Source organism: Cydia strobilella, chromosome 20, assembly GCF_947568885.1.
Source record: "Cydia strobilella chromosome 20, ilCydStro3.1, whole genome shotgun sequence".
NCBI lineage: Eukaryota > Metazoa > Arthropoda > Insecta > Lepidoptera > Tortricidae > Cydia > Cydia strobilella.
Window position 1 is genome coordinate 2,376,113 of NC_086060.1, and position 21,070 is coordinate 2,397,182.

The 21,070-nt window shown below is 37.0% G+C and overlaps 1 protein-coding gene across 3 annotated transcripts in view; it reads right to left on the bottom strand.

Annotated features, from left to right (window-relative positions):
• Positions 1-185: 185 nt before the first annotated feature.
• LOC134750472 (protein Skeletor, isoforms B/C) overlaps positions 186-21,070 on the bottom strand; it is a 91,859-nt gene continuing 70,974 nt past the window's right edge. The window contains exons 7-15 of one of the 3 annotated variants that reach the window (XM_063685635.1): positions 13,039-13,138; positions 11,951-12,135; positions 7,548-7,742; positions 5,694-5,828; positions 4,547-4,703; positions 4,095-4,288; positions 3,449-3,676; positions 2,680-2,808; positions 2,453-2,590 (exon numbers count right to left, since the gene is read on the bottom strand). In XM_063685635.1, coding sequence (XP_063541705.1) covers positions 2,588-2,590; positions 2,680-2,808; positions 3,449-3,676; positions 4,095-4,288; positions 4,547-4,703; positions 5,694-5,828; positions 7,548-7,742; positions 11,951-12,135; positions 13,039-13,138 — 1,326 coding nt within the window. In that variant the 3' untranslated portion in view covers positions 2,453-2,587. Of the gene's footprint in view, positions 2,809-3,448; positions 3,677-4,094; positions 4,289-4,546; positions 4,704-5,693; positions 5,829-7,547; positions 7,743-11,950; positions 12,136-13,038; positions 13,139-21,070 lie in introns of all 3 variants that reach the window. The other 2 variants (XM_063685633.1, XM_063685632.1) reach the window with 2 other exon arrangements.

The window sequence follows — 21,070 nt, forward strand, 5'->3', positions numbered from 1 at the left end:
ATTCTATATCGACAAAGCGGGACCTTTTTATGAAACTGGTAACATTTTAGATTTAAGAAACTACCTACTCTATTCTATGTTAAGTATAGGTTAAGATACAATGTGATATGCAATAAAGATTATGAGTATGAGTATGAGTACTGCAATTTTAGGGTGGTATCGAAAGGTTAAATTAAAACAATGTAAAAAGTAAAACTAATTTATTATTAAAACGTAAAGAAATATTTACAAAACCTTAAATTAATGGAGTATTGACTGCTTTACGCGTGAAACATGATGGTAACAGTGTGCACCAAGATACATCAAGGATAGACGAAGACAGCCCACGCTAAAATGCAATTAATGGCAAGGCTTAAACTTAATCCAATAAATAGTGAAATAAATTACAAATTATAAAAGTCTCAGCAATAAAGTTAGAAAAACTAGATTTGTCGACCACGTTTGTGCTGCTGCATTAGTAATACTCGTAGTCTTTTTGCCAACGTCAAAGTCTACTTGATTTTTTATTGAACTGACTCTAACCGTAGCCGGTTGCTCTTCAACCTCGCCTCTTTCAAACAGAGTATCTTTCGTGTCTCTTTTCTTTCTATATGAACCTTCCTCTTCTTCGTCGTCATCTTCATATTCATCACTTTCATCGTCAGTCTCATTTTCTTTGAGTTCTGGTGGTGAAACTTTAACTTCGTCAATCTTACTTTCTTCAGGTTTCAAATTATCAGTCCCATCTTCTTTGATTTGCCCCTCCAAAGGAACTAATTTTAAAGGGTTCCTGGGTGCTGTATCTTTTTTTAATTGTTCTATTACTTCAGATGGCAAATCTCCTCTATATGGTCCAAATTGTGGCTTCTTAAGTAGTAATTCGGTACCTGACGGTACCTTGGAAGAAAATACTTTAGTGCCACCGGTTGAGGTCGAGGTTTCGCTTGAAGAGGCGGGAACAGAAACTAATGTCGAACCAGAGACAGTCTTCCCATCGTAGGTCGTAAATGTCTGTTCTTGTGTTGGTGCTTGTTTTATAGGCTGTGGCTTGTTACGTGACTTTGGGTCAGGAGGCAGATACTGAGGACTCACTCGGTCAGATTCCATTACCATATCTGGGACATCTTTCCCCATATTCTTTTCACTAAAAAGCTCGTCTGTTTTGTCATCTTCTTTAACATAAAACGGATAAGGTCGTTCTTCCTTAGCATGATTGCTGGGGAATAGTTCTGTAGTTGACTTCTCTGTATTTTCGCTGATATGATCGAGCGGTGATGGTATAAACATAGGCTCGAATGACTGAGTCAAAGTTTCACTTGGAGGATAAGCATGACTTGATGATAATGAGATACCTTGTGGTGCCTCTTCGTAGTCTTCTTCTACATCAGTGTCTTGTCTTCTATTAGAACTTTCGCCGTAATTCGTGATTCTATCCTCACTAGCCATCAGAGGTTCTCTAATGATAGGTTTGAAGCCACTCTCAACGACAATCGAATCAGGCTTGAAGCCAGTATTGACTGCAGGTTGCAGGGGCGTAGGGTCGACTGATTCGCCCATGAAATCAGACGACTTGATTTCGGTTTCAGTTTTATCTGGTAATGGTTCAACCGGTTTTATCCTGATGCGAGGTGGATTCGTAGGACGAGGGGGTTCAGGTGCTGGTCTAGGCATAACTTCAGGCCTCGGTTTGTTAGGAGCCATCTGTTGATCTAAAGGCACAGGATTTTCCATCGGTCTTCCTAGTATAATTTGTCCTGGTCGGCTTATGCTGATTTGTGGTTCACTGGGCTGCGCGATGACTAAGTCGCTAAGCCCTGGAAGGGTAATTTGACTTTTGACAACGTGATTCGCTATGATGTCGCTCTTGCCAAGACTTAATGTCTGTGTCTTTATAGGCGGCTGAACATTGGATGGAGCCGGTCTGCCCATTATAATGCCCTGCATTGGTCCCGAAGGTACTTGGGGTACTAGACTCATAGATGGTGGTAGGGAATGACTAAAACCTGGCTTCAAGGGCTTAAGTGGAGGCAACGGTTTCCCCTGTGGCGGAAATGGTTTTAACTGTGTCATGCCTGGTAAATGTCCATGGTTAGACTGCATGGGCGGTCGGACCGGCGGCCCACGGTTGCTCGAGTATTTCTTCTTCTGAGAATGCGTCGGCATCGATAGAGGATAACCCGGATTACTTTGGTGCCGCATTGGTGGGGGCCTGCGTAGCTTCAATTCTGGGGGTGTTTTTCTAAATGGATGTCCCATACCTGGAGGTGTGTTTGGGCCATTAGGACGAAGTACCGCCTGCAACGTCAGTGGCTTCTGGTTAGGTGGTAGCATGTAACTCTCAGGCATTTTCCCGGGCTCCACCACATATTCATCACCTTCCCTCATGGGTTGCTCTGGTAAAAACTCCTTGACATCTTCATGCACCTGGTACTGATGCGGTTTGGGCTGATGTTTGTCACGTTTCATCTGATCCTTCATGTTTGACTCTATCGTCTCGACGACATCGATGACTTCCTTGATCTGTCCGGCGCCGATCGGCAATCCATACTCCTGGTGTAGCTGGTTGGAAGGGTCCGGGCGATACCGCACCTCCCCGGTGAGCTTATTGCTACTGAAATCGTTATAAGGTGGTTTCGAGTTGATTATTTTCTCGAGCCGCTTGTGCTCTAAGAAGTTATCGGGTTTGACACGATTGTGTACCTGGACGGATTCCTCTCCGAGCAAGTCAGGCGCCACCACTCGCTCGACCACGCGGCTCTCCTCGCTGTCGACGGCGTCACACTCGTCAACCACGTTTATTTTCCAACCGAGATGTCGGTGAGTGAAACACTGAAACATTAAACAAACGTTTATATCCAAAAATATATAATAGCACCGATCCGTTATATACAGTTCAACCTGAGCACACAGTCATGCGAAACAGAGAAGACTTGAAAGGCTGAAACAGAAAACAGAGCGAAGGTTATGTACACACAGATAGATGAGTGAGATGAAGTGATAGTGTAATGTATGTGAGCTTTTACCGAGTATTATTGTCAGTAGTTCTGTTAAAATTCTTTTGATAACTGATGAATATTTTAGCTTATCAACTACCATATTTACCAGCGACTTGCAGGTAGAATTTTGAATTAAAAAAACAAATCTTTTATTTATTGGTTCTAAATATTCTTATACCGATGAAGGACGTCACAGCATGCAAGCCCAATTATTTGACTTAAAGTAGCCAAAAACTTTCTTCTTAATTATTATCTACAGTCAAGGTATTAAATATCGTTACGGAAAAGTACTAAAAATATGTACACATTACCTTAATACATGGCAAGGTATAAAAGGTCGTGTATAAATATTTTTCGCACTTTGTCCGTGTCCAATTCCTTGACTATACTAAAAGATGTTTTGAACAAAAATGGAGGTAACAGCATATTTTCCCACCCGATGAACATGAAACCTACCATCACCCGAACCTCACCTGGTAATAGACGGTATCAGGAGTATGCTTGTCTGGGGTCCATGTGATGACCCCAGGGTCTCCCTGCTCGCAGACCAGGGTCAGAGAGCGCTGATAGGCGCCGAAGCTGGGGTACTCGTCGGCCTCGGGTCCGTCTTTGTTGGGGGTCCAGTTACAGAGGCGGCCGACGCCTGCCGGAATAAGCTCGCCGGTGCGCGAACGCCGTACGCCTGCGTAGATTTCGATGCCCTGTAATATAATATTCAATGTATTTAAATGAGATTGCTAAGCTTAGAATAAGTAGAATAATAGTTTTTTCTGTTTGTATATTATATAAGTACTAAGTTGCATCATTATCACCTACATCATTTAAAGTCAAGTATTTTTATCCATGACAGAATAGAGGTGTTGAGATGCTATGACGGGTGGATTAAACACTAGCATTTATTTCGAAAATAAAAGTCATCATAATTTTGTCAGCAGTTTTATTCATTTTGACACCGTCTTATAATCAACAGATCGACCTCGTACCATCGCCCACACTATTAACTGTCCATCGGTGGCCTTTTGTAATAAGGTCCACTGGTGGACAGTTAAGAGTGTTGCTGTTTGTACATTGAAATTTTATTAAGTATACAATGTGATTAAAAAGAAATAAATATTGTACCTGTTTCTCCTCATCAGTCTTATGGAAGTACCCTCCAACGGGATCATTAGTGATGTAGAAGGGATGGTACCGAGCAGGCTGCGACGCATCCTCCCCGCCCTCGGTCACGAACGTGTACTTGCGGCCCCGGACCACGTTGATCTCAGGGATCAGCAAGCCGTTGATGTACCAGGAGATGCCCCAGCCGACGTGTCCTAGGAAAAAAAGAATAGGTGTGTCATACGGATTTTATAGTATGCTTCTCATTCGCGTCTTTTATGTAACATTGCAAAGTTCAGAGAATCTGAAGCAAATTTTTACGGTGCACTCTTACATGCGAGATACGTTTCTTACCTACTTGAAACTAAAAAAATAAGTAAAATGTGATACTCGGATCCTTAACTTTCATTGTTTTGTTTCCACAGTTACAAGTTTTTTCCTCTGAAATGTTGACGCATTCGTCTGATAAATACCTGTAATAGCAGGGTATCCTTGCTTCCCACCAGTGGGTCCCATCTGAGCGTAGAACACTCCATCTTCAGGTTCGTTGCACTGTATCGGCGGAATCTCCCAAGGAGCCACTTTCGGTGCTGGTTTAGGAGTTGGCACTGGGTTAGGCTTAATTGCTGGCTGTAACATATTATTAGGATAATATTATTACTACAAAGGCCGGGATAGAGAAAACGGGAATAGTCAGCTAAGTGTGATATAAACGGATGAGAAAAGCAACCGCTTTTATTATACTTTGCCCTATAACCCTATAAGTAAACAAAGACAATATTGTCTTCGGTTACCGCGATAGTTACTCATGAAATAAAACTATGAAAACGGATTATATCGCGTATATTGAATTTATAATACATCCCGACGTTTCGAACTCTTTACAGCGTTCGTGGTCAACGGGTGACTGAGGAAAAATTACAAAATGCAAAAATACCCACATACTAAAATAATGAACAATCATAGACTACAAACTTTAAGGCTGGTTGTACATGCAAAATCGGTTCATAAGGCTAGTTATACACTATAATTATTTTTCAAGTAAAGATATATATATATACGCGATAAAAAACTATGCCGGCTCCAACCCTACACCACGGACCCGAGAAGATTTAATTCCGTCCTAAATTGTAGGAGGGTATCCCAATATGGGACCGGCAACAAACTCGGCGGGACACATCTTTTCAAAACATCAGAATGTCCAGCATCATCCAACACTACGGTCTCACAGTCTATGTCTCGCTTGCTCCTTTATCAGGTGGACTACAGGATCCCAAGCTGGTGGTAGAGAAAAGCCATCTTCCCTATTAAAGTTTGGATATTTCTTAATCTCAATGGCCTCGCGCAGCATTCTGGGTATGTAACGCTTCTCCTTGGCAAGAACCAGAGGCTTATCAAACTTGATTGAGTGATTGGCTTTATCCATGACATGCTCACAGACAGCAGACCTAGGTCGACGGTGCTTGACATCAGCTATGTGTTCCTTCACCCGAGTGGAAATGCTCCGTTTCGTCTGCCCGACATATGAGACAATATGTTGTACGAGAAAGGAAGTCGTAGATGACTTCGTTCAATTTGTAGAACGAAAGTACTTATGCTATGGCTTCTTTGTTAACCAACCTTCTCTTCAGGCTGTGGTTTCCGTTGGACTTCCTGGCGCACTGGTGCTGGCTCCTTTTCGCTATGCTCATCCTCTCCTTCCGGCATGGGGCAGTTCCACACCGGCGGTCGTCCGAATTCGATGAATTTGTCTCCCTGAAAATAATAAACGTCTTACAAATCTAACAAGTTGTTGATAATCTGTCCGTTATTATTAGTGTTTAATAATGATAAAATTTAATAGTAAGTAGTAGTAGTGCTTGCTAAGTTAAATGAATAAGTTTATAGATAGTCATAGCGGCCAAGTTCGTTTTTTAGCTGCAAGACTGCATGTACATACCTAGTGTTGTTTTTTTCTTCGATATAAGTTTTTCCGGAATCATGGGTGATAAATACAGCCCAGGGTGATAGATTTGCTAGATAAATAGATGGAACTAATTATCTCTTGGACTTAAAATTTATTGCGCACTTAAATTCGGCCAGCGTGTGTAATTTGCAACATGTAATGTAATTACCTCATTAATTTTCACTGGTAATTTTAATTAGATTTTCATTGTTTAGCAGCAGGGCATAGATGACACTAAGTAATATTTAGTAAGTATATATTATAAGTTTATTCCCTCTCGTGCAAAAATACATACTATCTTCTCTTAGGCTTTATTAAAATTTGTTGGGAGTCATAATGTATCTAAAGTTTTAATAAAATAAAGACCAAAAATCGGAATTACCTTTTTTTCTTCCGTTTTATTTCATTGAAAGTCAGTAAAATCTAGGTTTTTTCTACATTCCCAAAAAAGTTAAATATTTTTCAATAAATTCAGTATGTGCTGTCACATCGAACAACGAGCTTAGACTCCTCGTTCATACAAAACCTGTAAGCTCCCATCTAAAATTTATCTAGATTTTTCTAACAAGTACACATTTTAAAACACAAAGGTATTATATAAGCCTTGTGAAAACTATCTGGGTGCTACCGCGAACATCGAAATTCTTAAAACAGCTGTTGCATGCAGATACACAAATTTCGACTGTCGGAATTCATAGTAGGCACTTGTCTTATGAGGAAAACAAAAACAAGTTAAGATAGCAGCTTTTTACGACTCGCGACTGGAACTATGTCTCGCGGGTGCTGTAGTTCTTTTAATTTCATTTAAGTTTTTTCGAAGGCTGGGTTCCTTTTGTCCTAAACTTTGACAGTTACTTATTGCTTTTTTTTACAAAATATACGTGTCGTAGTACTAAAACTCGAAAAGCGACCAATTTAAAGTACCTACTCGCGTAGGACTAGGCTAAATTTAAATATGTCTGACTTGTAGGCCATGGAGTGGGAGCTAAAATTTCAGTAACAACAAGTTCCTCTTGAAGGTACACTTAGGTAAACAGTTTGGTCAAGACACGCAGATCTAGTTCCAAGTCCTTTGATATGACACGTAAGACACAGGCAGTCCTTGAAGTTAAAAGGTGCAATGGCCCAAATTATCCGCGAACTATCTTTGGGCAGCACAAGCAGACCTAAGTAACACGATTGTTTCTCTGGAAAGCGATGATTTAATTGTTTACATACCTTGGTAAAGTTATGGTGTCAGGAGTCAGGACACTTCGTTTTTGGAATTCAAAGGTCTAATAGCCCAGATAGGCTGACTGGCATTGGTCAAGAAAGGTAAATCCAGTTCATCAGCAGCTCGAAAGCTTCTCTGCAAGATCACAATACTGTATCTGTTGACATATCCTGGTAAAGTGGTGATGGTACGACACTTACTAAGGGTCCAATGGCCCAGATGATAGGTTGGCTGGCATTGGTCATGAAAGGCAAATCTAGTTCATCAGCAGCTGGTAGGTCTCTGGAAGGTCACAATGCTCTAGTCGTTGACATACCTTGGTAAAGTGGTGGTGGTAGGACACTTCGTTTTTGGAATTCAAAGGTCCAATTGCCCAGATGATAGGCTGGCTGGCATTGGTCAGAAAAGGCAAATCCAGTTCATCAGCAGCTTTGAGGCTCCTCTGGAAGGTCACGATGCTGTAGCCGTTTACGAGCGCGGCGTTGAGCAGCCGGATGGAGTTGGCGCCGTCCTGAAAATAGTTGGTCGTAAGTTTTTTTTTATACTACGTCGGTGGCAAACAAACATACGGCCCGCCTGATGTTAAGCAGCCTCCGTGGCCTATATCCGCCTGCAACTCCAGAGGAGTTACATGCGCGTTGCCGACCCTAACACTCCGCACCCTACAGTTAAGGCAGGTTTATAAATTGAATAGGATGTTTGTCATAATGGAAAAATTACTGGTCCCATGCTGACTAGAATAGATCATTTTCTATTTTTTATTTGAACCTAAACCAATATTTAATTATGAAGAATTTCGTTTGTTCAAGAAATAATAAAACAACACAAAAACTTTACTTGTTAGTGTGTACATTGTAATACGCAGTGGTTATAGGTTAGTAAAATGTATTGATTTATTAATCGTCTTCTAAGTTGTCGTTCCATCAAGCAAACAAAAAAAATGCTGAAGATTTTAAATCCATTCTGACAACAAAATTTTAACTATTTTGTAAGGTAGCAATATTTGCTAAATTAGAAACACTCAATAGTTTAGCAACAGTCAACACTAACACCACTTCAGCGCTAGGCTTATTGAGAAGTTCTGATAGAGAATATTTAAAGAGTAAGGACCTTCTGGCTAATTTAAGTTTCTAAATTTTCCAATGCATTCACACATACACAATTAATATCGTCAGCTGATACCTACGGACTAACAATTCCTAACAACTTTAAACGTAATCCCAGAACCTAACTTCTGTTGGATCGCCTCCCAAAACATTCCAATAAAAATCGTTCTGAAAAATTGTTTATTAAAAATTCTTGATATTATGAACCTTCTCAGTTAAAAGTTTGAGTTTCGAAATGAAATATTCGTTTACTTATTTGAAGCAGTCGCTACGCTAAATTTTTATCGTAATTTGACTTGGGATCCATTCTGGAAGCAACCTTTCAATTCATAAATTAAATCTGCTTATTATTGCTTTCTCTTACGAATTTTGTTCTATTTTTTTAAATGCAAAAGGAAGGTTCATACCAATATAATTTATATTGAAATTCTTTAAAATATTTTTGTCTTTAGAACTCTTTTGAGCGATATCCAGAGTTTAAACTTTAAAATCTCAGCTTAATTTGACTTTGACACTACTCCCAAAGCGTTTCCCTTGCATTTATAGTTGCGCGCGAAATGCGCTGAGAGTCATATCAAGTTCGAAACATAACAATAACAAATTAATTTGTGATCTTTATAATTTGAATAGGCCTCAGTGGCATGCCGAATAGTTTTGAATTGGCCCCTAGCCAAAGTAGCCAAACTGAGACAGTCTCGGCGATGCCTGCGCTCGACGTCAGATGAAATGTTGAGAATTCTTGACGGAGCGCTTTCAATTTCCAATTAAAAGGAAAACCAACTCTACGAAAGACGTTTTAAGACTCAAAATTAAACATCTTTGTACTGTCAGAACTTCCGCGATTTTGGGAAATAAATGGAATAGTCTAATAGTTCTTGCGTCATACTATAATTATATTTTATGTTACTGACTACGAAGTAAAGCCTAATTTCCATAGGATTCAGCAACTTTACTGTACTGTCGCCATCAGATACATCGGAGTTGCCAAGGTGCCCAAAAATATCTGAACATGCACTTTTGTGTGTATGTGTGTGTGTGAGATATGTGTGTGTGTGTTATCAAGACTCTTGATAATAACGACTGTGTTAAGATATTTATGAACACCTAGACCGCTCCGAAATATCTGAATGCGATACATTCGCGCCGTTATGAAAATTATTAGGTCGTAATAAATGTTTGAACACCTTCACGGTTCACGTCAAAATAGGTATTTCATACTCTTCTCTTCGAACTCTTCTTTCGCGTTGTTTTTGTTTTTTTTTGTTTTATAAACTAGAGCCCGATTCTGATTAAGCAATTTGTTACGGTTGATCTTATTTTAATACGACCTTGAAGATCACTCACACTGATTGGTACATGCAGGTGTCAAGGAGTCTGATTCCGATTTAACATTATGTTACGATTTTGATGTTATTTTAATAAAACCTTGATGATCGCTCACGCTGTTTGGTGCATGCGAAATGAAGTGAAAGTCGTGCGTGAGATGCGCGTTGCGCGCCAATCACCAAGACAATCGTCAAATCGTATCAAAACCAGTTCAAAACCATAAAAAAATCTTCAAATCTGAAGTTTGGGTGATGTGTAAGAACATGGAGTTTATTTTATTTTATTCATTTTAGGGATAACAAACAACTATACAATATGATGTTACATTTAGTAGTACAGTTAAAATTACCATATGCATAGCCAACGACATTATCCACAAATTACAACAAGATTATATAACAAGTTACCGGCGAATATAATTGCATGTAAAAACAAGAATAATGTTTTTAAAAAAAACCTAAAAGCTTTTCTTACCGAGAAAGCATATTACTCTATTATAGAATTTTTGACTGAATTACCTAATTAAGATTTACTGCATGACATAACCCTGTTTTGACTATTATTGTTTTTCTGTGATATTATGATTAGCGTGTATTTTTATTGAATTTGTATGCCAATAGGCACGACATAGTGATACTGAAATATGTATTTAACATCTTGTAACTTACCTATGTTGAACAAATAAATCTTTGAATCTTTGAATTATGCAATGGTTGGCACAAAAAAAGTACAGTTAATTATTCGAAGTTTAGGTATACTTAGGTATTTAAACAGGGACAAATTAAATGCTAAGTTAATTACGGTTGTTACGGTAAGTTGGTGAAGAGTTAAATTTGTTTTCTTGTACAATCGAGGTAAGCAAACATGAGAGATATTTATTTTCAAGTTTGAATATCTATCTTCTTCTACCTCGTTATCCCGGCCTTTGCCAGGGTCTGCTTTCCTTCTTTCTCCACTTTACGCGATCCTAGGCGTCCTCTCGTGTGAGCCCGTTTACGGTCATATTTGCTTTCACGCCATCGAGCCATCGCTTTTTTGGTCTGCCCTGGTTTTGCAAGTTTCAATATCTATATGATTTTTTTATCATTCATAATCAATGAAACTGTGATTTAAGTAAACATTAGGACTTTTCTGAGCTATGAGATTTTACTTTACGAGTAAGTTAAATTTAGTTTTTGTCTGCATTATTTACCTATGTTAGTTATTTATTTAATTTTTAAGGCATGTTTTGTTAGTACAGTCAGTTTTAAATTGATTTTATATTGTGTGTTGTGTTGCATATATGTACTTGTAATTTGGTATTTTGTTATTTCTGCAAGTTTTCAATAAAAAATGCAAATCTAATTCTAATCTGCTACGATAGAGACCTTAATTACACCTAACGCTTCCCTTTTATTGATGAGTTCACTGGAAGAAACGATTAAGGAACATTCGTGCTTCGCATTCCGATGTGCTCGTTAGCAACCACATTTACTAGGTAGTCAATTAACGGGGACAGTATAACTCTAGCTTAGAATTTATAAACACCAAACCTATGTGAAAATAAACTAAGTAGTCACACAAAATTGTCAGCTGAATTGCAAATTGAAGCACAAAATTTTAAGATCAAATACGATTTGTGTTTTTTGGATTGTTAAGCGGTAGTACGGTGGAAGATTTTGATTTATGACCCATTTCGTAAGTACCTTGTCACAGTGACAATCAATATGAAAATTGCTAGAGACCTCATACTATTGTCACTGTGACAAGGTACAAAATCTTTGACTGTAAATAACATTCATGTGGCCGTATAGCTCTATTTCAGCTGGCAGATTTTCAACTTTGTACGAAATTACGCACTACTTCACGAGTTCCTATTTGTTGTGTACATAGATTACTATTTAGCTACTTCCTTCATACTTACGTTACTTTATCTTTCGATTGAAAAAAGTCAGAGGATAAACAGTAACGGACCTAGAATAAAACCTTGTGGTACGCCTCTATCAACAGGCTAAACTATGCAAATATGGGCGGATGTAGAGCTTCTGACTTCAACAAGCTAACGGTTAAAAAGACAACTATGAGAAACTTTACTGCAGCATGAAGACTGGTAGTATAGCTTCAACAGCAAGTCAGTGAGTGAGTCAAATGCTTTGGTAAAGTCAAGCACAAACTTGCGCTGGAAATCAGCAGCAAAATGCTGAGATAAGGCAATTTCGTGACACTTGACTCCTTTTACCTTTTTCTTATATTTCAATTGTCTCGTTTGTGTTTGTGAATAAAAAATATTTCTATTTCTATTACTTACCACAAATACTTCATCGGGACAAGAGCCCCTCACGCCCGCGCACTGGCTCTTCGCGTCCAGATAATAATCGACGGCGAATCCCTTCAGCGTGCTTTTGTCTACCCACGCCACGGCTACGTCACCGCCGACCATCTGGGAGTGATGAGGGTCACCAGAGATGCCAAAAGACATGTATTCGCCGTCCTCTGTAAAAAAAATAAGAGTAATTAATTTAAACGCCAAAATATATTTACCCACACAAACTCTTTCATGATATATAAGGTAAACCAGCAGACTTATCGCCGTATGGTAAGCAATTATGGACATATGCAACACCAGAGGGATAGGGGGAGTATTTTTGGGGCACAAGAGTTGACCAAGTACTAAAATCTGGTAAAACAATTCAAAGGCGTGAAATTCAAAATTTATATGGCAACTTTCAACGTCTATATTTATCATGTCAACTTTTTCTACTAACAAATGGATTTATTATCCGACTGTAAGCTTTTCAATATTTTCAGTAATTATTATATTCTGTATCTATGAAATGTCATTCAACTAGTAGTTCAATCTAAACTAAAATTAATTTACCTTTATTGTATAGAAAGCAAGTCAAGTTGCTACGGTCTGCTGAGTTCTAATACTTATGGATTCTTTGAACCGTCCAACAAATAAATAGATCCTTACTATCTTCAACAATTCCAGACTGCTTGTACTTAAGACGAAAGGGGCGACCGCGTCGAAACCGATTTTCCATAACATATTTAATACCTATCATTGAAAATCATCATATAAAAATCAATTCCACTCGCCTACATCAGAAATCAACTCAGTTTGCATTAAATTATTTCGCCACTCTAGTGGATATAATGCAACGTTGTCCTCCGTTTTTCAAAGATAAAGAGGGATTTACGAGCTTCCGTAAATTGTATCATAGTTTGTATGAAATTCACAGAGAGGTAGTTATTCATTAGGCATAATATGATGTTTTCTCAGACTAGCCTATCTATTTATCTCTACTCTTACTCAAATCATTCCCGCACCGAGACCCCGATATGATCCTAAGTTGTTTTTCTTTTTTGCTAATTATGAGCACACAGCTTACTCACCCAGCTTAGACACCAACTGCAAGACGATGCTGTCGCCAGCAACGGCCCAACGAACTTCGAAGGCCAAGTCATCGTACAACACTTCGCAGTTCAGCTTTGACTGTAAAAAACAAAAATACTTAATTACTTCAGTATAATCAGTATTTTAAATAATAATAATCGTAGGTTTTGAGAGATTTAATTTTAAGTTTAATGTAATGGGAATGAATCTTATTATAACTTAACCTCGTTAACAATTACTCTAAAATTTCGTTTGTCAATTTGGGCATGACTGTAGAAACCCCACAGTCAGGAGCGCAACACTGCGACCAACAGAAAAGGTACAGTAGGTACAGATACTAGGGGGATCCGTTTAAGGGTATATTCTGTATCTCGTTCTGATTAGGAAAAAATAGAAGAAAATTTTGACCTGAAAACTTTGCTCTTTGTTTGGAAGGTGGACTTGGACGACCTGCCCCATAGAAAATAATATTTTTTTGCGTAAAAAAAAATATACTTTTTCCTAATCAGAACACGATACCGAATATGCCCTTAAATTCCCACGGATTTCCACGTTTTCTGGTTACATACTGTAGACACCTCACTCCGGCGGAGCATCGTCATTTTGTGCATAAGGCCAATATATATAAGCATACATATAGACACCTCATGCATACGAAAACATACTTGTAGCTATACCACGTTAACATACTTGTAGCTAGCCTTTCTTGAAGGCCGGGCGGTATAATTTTCTAGTAGATTTGCAAGGGCGAGCCGATGACGCGGCGGAGGGTAATCGAGTGTGTGGCCCTTTGCCCTTCGGCCTAAGTCAAGAGTGGTAGGGAGTTTTATACCGTAGATTATTGGAATATGGTAGGTATGGTAGGTACTTGTTTTAAGCTGTTTTGTGATAAGAACATTGACTAGTGCAGAGTTGACGCGGACGATGATGAATTGTTAGTTTCTTCAATAAATTGCATTGATTTCATTGAGGCATTGTTGTCACGATTAGAACGTCAACCCGTCACTCATTTTATCACGGAGATTGAGTGGCACGACATGCGTCAACGTTGTAGCAGTAATGCTGCCGCGGTCGCCATCCGAATCTCACTTTTAGTCACATACAAAATGGCAAAAACAGCACCCTTACTTTCATCAAGTATCTTGCTATGAATAATAGTGATTTCTGGAATAGATCGCTCTTCAGCGATAAGACTGCACACATATTATGGATGAGACCGCCTGTTGTCAACTATTGTGGCTTTCGTTTCTATCTTTTTATGTGCTAATTACATCATCAAAAAAAGATACTTATACAGTGTGTAAGTTAAATACGGGCGAATATTTAAACGGCCCGCAATGTACACACAAGTTACGGGATACGAGCTTTTTTAAAGTAACTGTCAACACTTGTTGGCAGTTACTATTAAAAAGCTCGTATCTCTTAATGTCATGTAATCTTAATATGTCTCTTAATGTTTGCAGGACATTCATTGCTGCTCGGTAAATTAAAAAATAATGATTAGGGGGTCATAATCATAATCATAATATTTTTATTCAAAATAGATTCATACAGAAAACACTTTTTGAAAGTCAAAAAATTGAAGAGATTAATAATTAAGTGTAACTTAAAAAACTTCTTAATTAATGATTAGACAGATAAATTATACATCTGATTTTATTGCCCGTATTGGATTTACACACTGTATATTTTATTTATGGCATAAACGAATAAATTTTGATTTTAAAACATTAGCCAAAGTTTATTACCTACATCAGACCACTAAAGTTATCTAATATCGAGGCCAGTGCATCAAACTAACTTTAGACTTATAAATAAACAACATATTAACATATAAGTGAGAGCTAAGTTTGCCAACATAATGATGGTAAAGGTCAACAGATTTGAAATCATTTGAGAGGCGATTAAGGCAAAGTTTTTTGAACCTAAACGGATTTGGAATAGAGGACATATTTGATTGTTATTGAGCAAGCACTTAATAGTGACATGAGCGGACTTGAACACAGATATAATATTTGAATAGACAGTGCAATGAAAAAGGTACGATGTAGCTACGCTCTAGGATCGCGTCCGAAACCTGGACCATCAAAACCGAAACCCGTCGCAGGATAGATGCGTTCGAGATGTGGTACTGGCGGAGAATGCTCAGGATTTCATTACTGAACGCCGTACAAACGCATATATTTTCGACGAACTTAACATTACAACGAGGCTCTCCACTGTTTGCTCCCAACGTGTACTTGGTTTCTTCAGTCATCTGAGCAGGACAGGGCCAGATAGCCTAGAGAAGCTCATAATTACTGGCCGCATGGCAAGGAAGCGTAGGGATGGACGTATGGCCACGCGTTGGGCGGACAGAGTAACGTAAGTGACAAACGCCACACTGCAGGCCAGCATGCACTGGGCCCAAGACAGAGCGGCCTGGAGAGCACTGGTGAAGAATGCCCACACTCGTCACGTCCCTCAGCCATGAGGTTACGACAAGGAAGAAGAGACGCTCTAGGATATCGCCTCGAGGTGTCGAAAAGTTTTAACACTATCCTTCCCTTACCCACTACTCTGTTGTAATTAATATGTATTAAAAAACAACGGGTTGCATTCCGGGAGTGCCGGCAAAAGTGAAAACTTGAATATTAACTTAAATTTTGTCACGAATTGCTATAATTATCAGTATAAAAGTACTATAATTTATGTGGTAAAATACAATATTCATTTATTGCGTATTGTACACAAACATAATAATTTATTTTACATTAAAAATTTCAAATTTAGAACTATTACAATTATTTTACATTAAAAAGTTTATCTCTCAGAAAAATCAACTTCCATCCATAATTTCGATCAGGTCACGTGTCCGTCTTACGAATTTTCAATCTGTCGACGTGAATTGTCGCGAGTTCTGTCGCGAGTTTAACATTTTGTCCCCATCACAAAAAGTGCACAGCGCTGCTAAAGAAGTTTACACTTCAAAAATTGTTTTTTGTTTTTTAATTAACGCAGGACGGTAAAGTTGAAAAATTCCAATAATGACTGTCAAGTACCTATTGACTAAAAATAAAATCTCGTTACAGAAACGAAGGAGAAAATAACAAAATGGCCTGGGTTCACTCCTAAAATAACAATTGATTGAACAATTTAACAATTTTTATAACAATTTTTTATATTTCGAACAATAAATAATTTGTTTGTATTTTTTTTACTCAGAAAATAAAAAGCGAATAAAGAAAATTATTCAATCCCAAATGTATATGTATTACCTACGCTTCACACAAAATATGATCGTTGGCATAAGAAGCACCTTCACTCTTTTGAGTGGTCTATGTTAGTTATATATCTTTGCACATGAGCCATATCAAGCTCGAACACATCACATGAGAATGCATCGATCTTATGCAGTTGCATTAAGGTTCACATTAGTGCAGCCTTTCACTAAAATTAGGTCAAGGCCATGCACCATCCATATTCGGCCATTTTCACATATATTTCGCGGTTTTGGTCATCATTAAGATGTATTTAAGTTAATTTATCTGTATTTAAATGTCAGTGTTAAAAGGATACCTTGATAATTTTAAATATTTTAGGTGTATCTAGGCTACAAGATATATACAGTGGTACTACGTAAACGAAATTAATAACTAGCTTAAATCTAAAATAGGCCCTTGAGGCATTGTACCAAGGATGCTGGCAGCATTTCCTCGCTGTATCGCAATGCTGATACGTTGTGCGAGGAAGCCGCCAGCTCTTCGGTCACCAGTTACGTCAACCAGACGCTTCGCGATTTCTGCAAACAACTTGTGCGCGCTGGGACCCCATGGACCTAGAGTTTCAACTCCAAATGGAACGAAATGATACTCTCTACCGAGGCTCTTATATTATTCTAGGCTTAAAATAGATAAAGTATTTCGTATTTTTTTTATTTTTGCTGAGGGCTTTCTTGCTCGTGAACATTATAATGCAGTAAAGATTATGATTACCTATGCAATTATCAAGAAGTGTTGTCTCACTGTTTTCTATAATAATTTATAACTATAGTTGGTCAAGCAAATCTTGTCAGTAGAAAATGGCGACAAATTTAAAAAAAATTAGGCGCCTAGACTTTTTATATTTCGCGCCTTTTTCTACTGACAAGATTTGCTTGACCAACTATATATCTTATGTCTTGTATTATTCGGAGAGGCGAAATGCCTATTCGAACAATACAATTTAATGCAATTCGATACACACACATGATTTTTAGATTTATAGCCTATTTTTATAAGGTTTTAAAGTATTTCCTGCACAGTCCTATATGAGCCTGGTTGCTATTTAGACTTTGTTTGAGCAATTATTTACGAAATTCTTGATTTAGGTGTTATTTCCTTTATCTAACTTATACCAGCAACACACACGGTCATATTTACTCAAACATTACATTACATTACATTACATTTACATTTTATTACATTTAATTTTACATATTTCATCCTAAAGAAAGGATGAAATGATTTTATAAAAAAAGTGATGTAGTAATATTTTCACATATAAAACAGCCAAGTATGTTTGCATTAATTGCTTCCGCTTCTGGTTATGCCTTAGCCCTCATTCGGCCAATATGGTGGCGAATACTGTCCCTAATGAAATAGAACTACATATCCAAAGAAAAACGTCATAAGCGACGTGTTTTCTTAACGAAGACCCATCCTTTATATAATCATCATAATCAATTTGCCTTTGAAATTCGTCACATCCTATATTTACCAAGCAATTAATTTATAAGTGCACGTATACAGGTACAGTATTTAAGGAACAATTGTTTCTTCATATAATATCTACATTTAATTTAGTTCATAAGTTATTCTGTATGTTTTTCATGTAGTTAGACCTATCTGAAATATACACCAATCACTTGTTTTGGTATAGTCTAGTTACTAGCAGTCACCATTATTTCCTGCCTATAAGAAATATAGTTCAAGAAAAATATCGCCGCTATACTTACTCAACCTTGTATCTGCAACACTCATTTGATGACAAAAACACCCGTATTCCGAATGAAAGAAAAGCGACATTTCCATCAAATGATTGTTGCAGATATGAGGTTGAGTAAGTATAGCGACGATATCATATGTACATGTACAATCAAAATCATACTATTTAACTGAATCACACAAACCCGGAACAAAAAGTCACTCCCATACAATCGAAGCAAATTCTCTTTTACAATAATAATTATAATCGCACTTAAACTATCGTGAGACATATTTCTAAATATTTATCAGTACGGTTTTTACTCACTATTATTTTTAGTCGCTTTTGGCGACATGTTTCGGATTCTACAACGTACAACCGCCGCGGACACTCGTGCCTGAGGATGGATTCCCAAAGAATCCGAAACATGTCGCCAAAAGCGACTAAAAATAATAGTGAGTAAAAACCGTACTGATAAATATTTTGAATAATTATAATTTTTTTTTATCATTTTTGTTTATGAACAGACTTTAGGATACTGAGGGTCAATAAAACACGAATAACTTGGCAAGCTTTTATTACAATTCTGTACACATTAGTTTAATTAATTAATTAAATATACAATCCTTAAAACTACGTATTAACTGCACGATTTTTTTAATTTCTGGAATTTATTCCCTTGCAGCATATATCATTTTTTTATAAATCAACGACCATAGTAATATTACTAGTATATCACAGAAATAAAGTTATTTTTGTTAATAAAGTACATACAAAAAAAATATGGTCGAAATTTAGAATGATACCTATTAAAAACATTTTTTTACTACTCATACTAACAACAGAACTGCTCAACAATATAATATTGTCTTCGGTTACCGCGATAGTTACTCATGAAATAAAACTATGAAAACGGATTATATCGCGTATATTGAATTTATAATACATCCCGACGTTTCGAACTCTTTACAGCGTTCGTGGTCAACGGGTGACCCCCGAACGAGTCACCCGTTGACCACGAACGCTGTAAAGAGTTCGAAACGTCGGGATGTATTATAAATTCAATATACGCGATATAATCCGTTTTCATAGTTTTATTTCATGCTCAACAATATATTAAAATGCCTTTAAAGTACCTATTGTATATAAAAATGTAAAGAATAACTAATCTATTTAAATTACACATTTCACGAGTGTAGGTCTTTCAAAATGACTTCCTCAAAATCATTTGTTAAAACATTCAGAAACGTATGTATAGAATGAATTCTCGTTCAATTTGTCAAAAACGTTGTACGAGCATTCCATGAAAACGGTAAGTTTTTCATTCAGTATTTATTTAACAAAATTCTTTATTTATGCAATGTCTACGTATAGGACAAAGTATTGGCGTATTTTGCATGCGAATCGCTTTCGAAATATTTGCTTTACTTCCGAATTACTTTATCGACTTGCGTATTATAGTAAAAGTAAATTAAACAGTTTATTCAGAAAACAAGCAGCTTTAAGATGATACCAATAACAAAACACTATAAAAAGGCAAGCCAAAAAAGAACTAGGCTCGGAAAGTCGAAAAAATGGGTCCAAATGTCCCTTACGTAACGATGGAATGCTCCTATAAAGCATTATAAGTCCGACAAATTTACAGTTATTTGCACTCTCCCACTGCCACAGCATATCTAAACAGCGAACCCACTTTATCCTTATTTATATCTGTAGTATATTTCTCAGATACTTTTCGCCAGCGCTGTTTACAGCTACATCAATAAAACAGACATCAAAATATTTTAAATGAATTATCATGGTTATAAAAAGGATATTTTAAAGAGAATATTGTTTGAAAGTGGCTACGCTGATCATGTGCGCTGTGGTTCTCTTAAATTAACTTAGAGATAATTATTACTGGCTTATCTCCGAGCTGCATTGCTCGTCTTTCGGAAAGTTTATGTTTTCAAGTATTATGATCTCTCTGTTTCTGTTTCTGTTTTTAAATGTCTAAGGGCGTTTTCTAATATAAATATTTAAAACTTGATTCTCACAGATCCTTGTGTTTTAGGGTTCTTTCAACTCAGAAACACTAGCATATTCAATCTTGATGATAAAAAAATGTCCCAAAATTTGTATGAAAATTGTACATTCCACTACGTCACGCTCATACGGGTAAAAAAAATCACATTATAACGTGACGTAATGGACTGGACATTTATGAACATTTTTTTTAATGGCAAGATGAAGAATGCTGTCGATTCTGAGTAGAATGAGCCCAAGATCCAGATTTGAAAGAATCAGGTTTTCTAATATTTATTTTAGAAAACGCCCCTAATTGTATATTTGTATTTAAAAATGTAAAATGTTAGCTCTGACTACACTAAAAAACTAATGGTAAACTAATAACTTTTACGAATAACTCGATTACTGAAGTGAATGAGAAAAAAGTGGTGATAAATAATAAGACAATTCGAAAGTACACTGGCGTCATAATGATATTCGAATCACGTTATTTAGTTATTGTGCTTCTCGCCCGCGCCAATACATGTACGGACAAGTACGAGTGAAATGACGATAACTAGATGTCATTCTGATATCAGTGTACATTCGAATTGACCTATAAGTCTACTATGAGCTGTTACAAAATAATAATGTTTATTTAAACTCACGATTTTCGCACCTTATATCGCAACGGGACTAATACTATTCCTTATTCTGTGACGGGACATAATTGTGTACACTTACAGTACACAGCTGTACATGTCTTGTACTTTTGTAAGAATAGACGAGTCCGGTTTTTTATAAAGCAAAAAAGTAATATTTAACATAGCATAACACTAAATTTATACAATATTTCTGTGAGTGAAGAAAAATCTAACAAACTTGCATGAAATTTAGTGTTTCTAATAAATTATTCGATATGCTCGATTATTTTTTCAGCACATTTTAGCCTGTAGATTGGTACAATCACAATTTTATAACTCCAAAAAGATTAAGACTTCTGTTACGACAGAAAAAAGATTTAGAAATGTAAAAGTGAGAGGCAATTTCGCACTTTTTGCGGGTGTGAAGTGAATTCTGTATTCTTTATTTTATGAAATA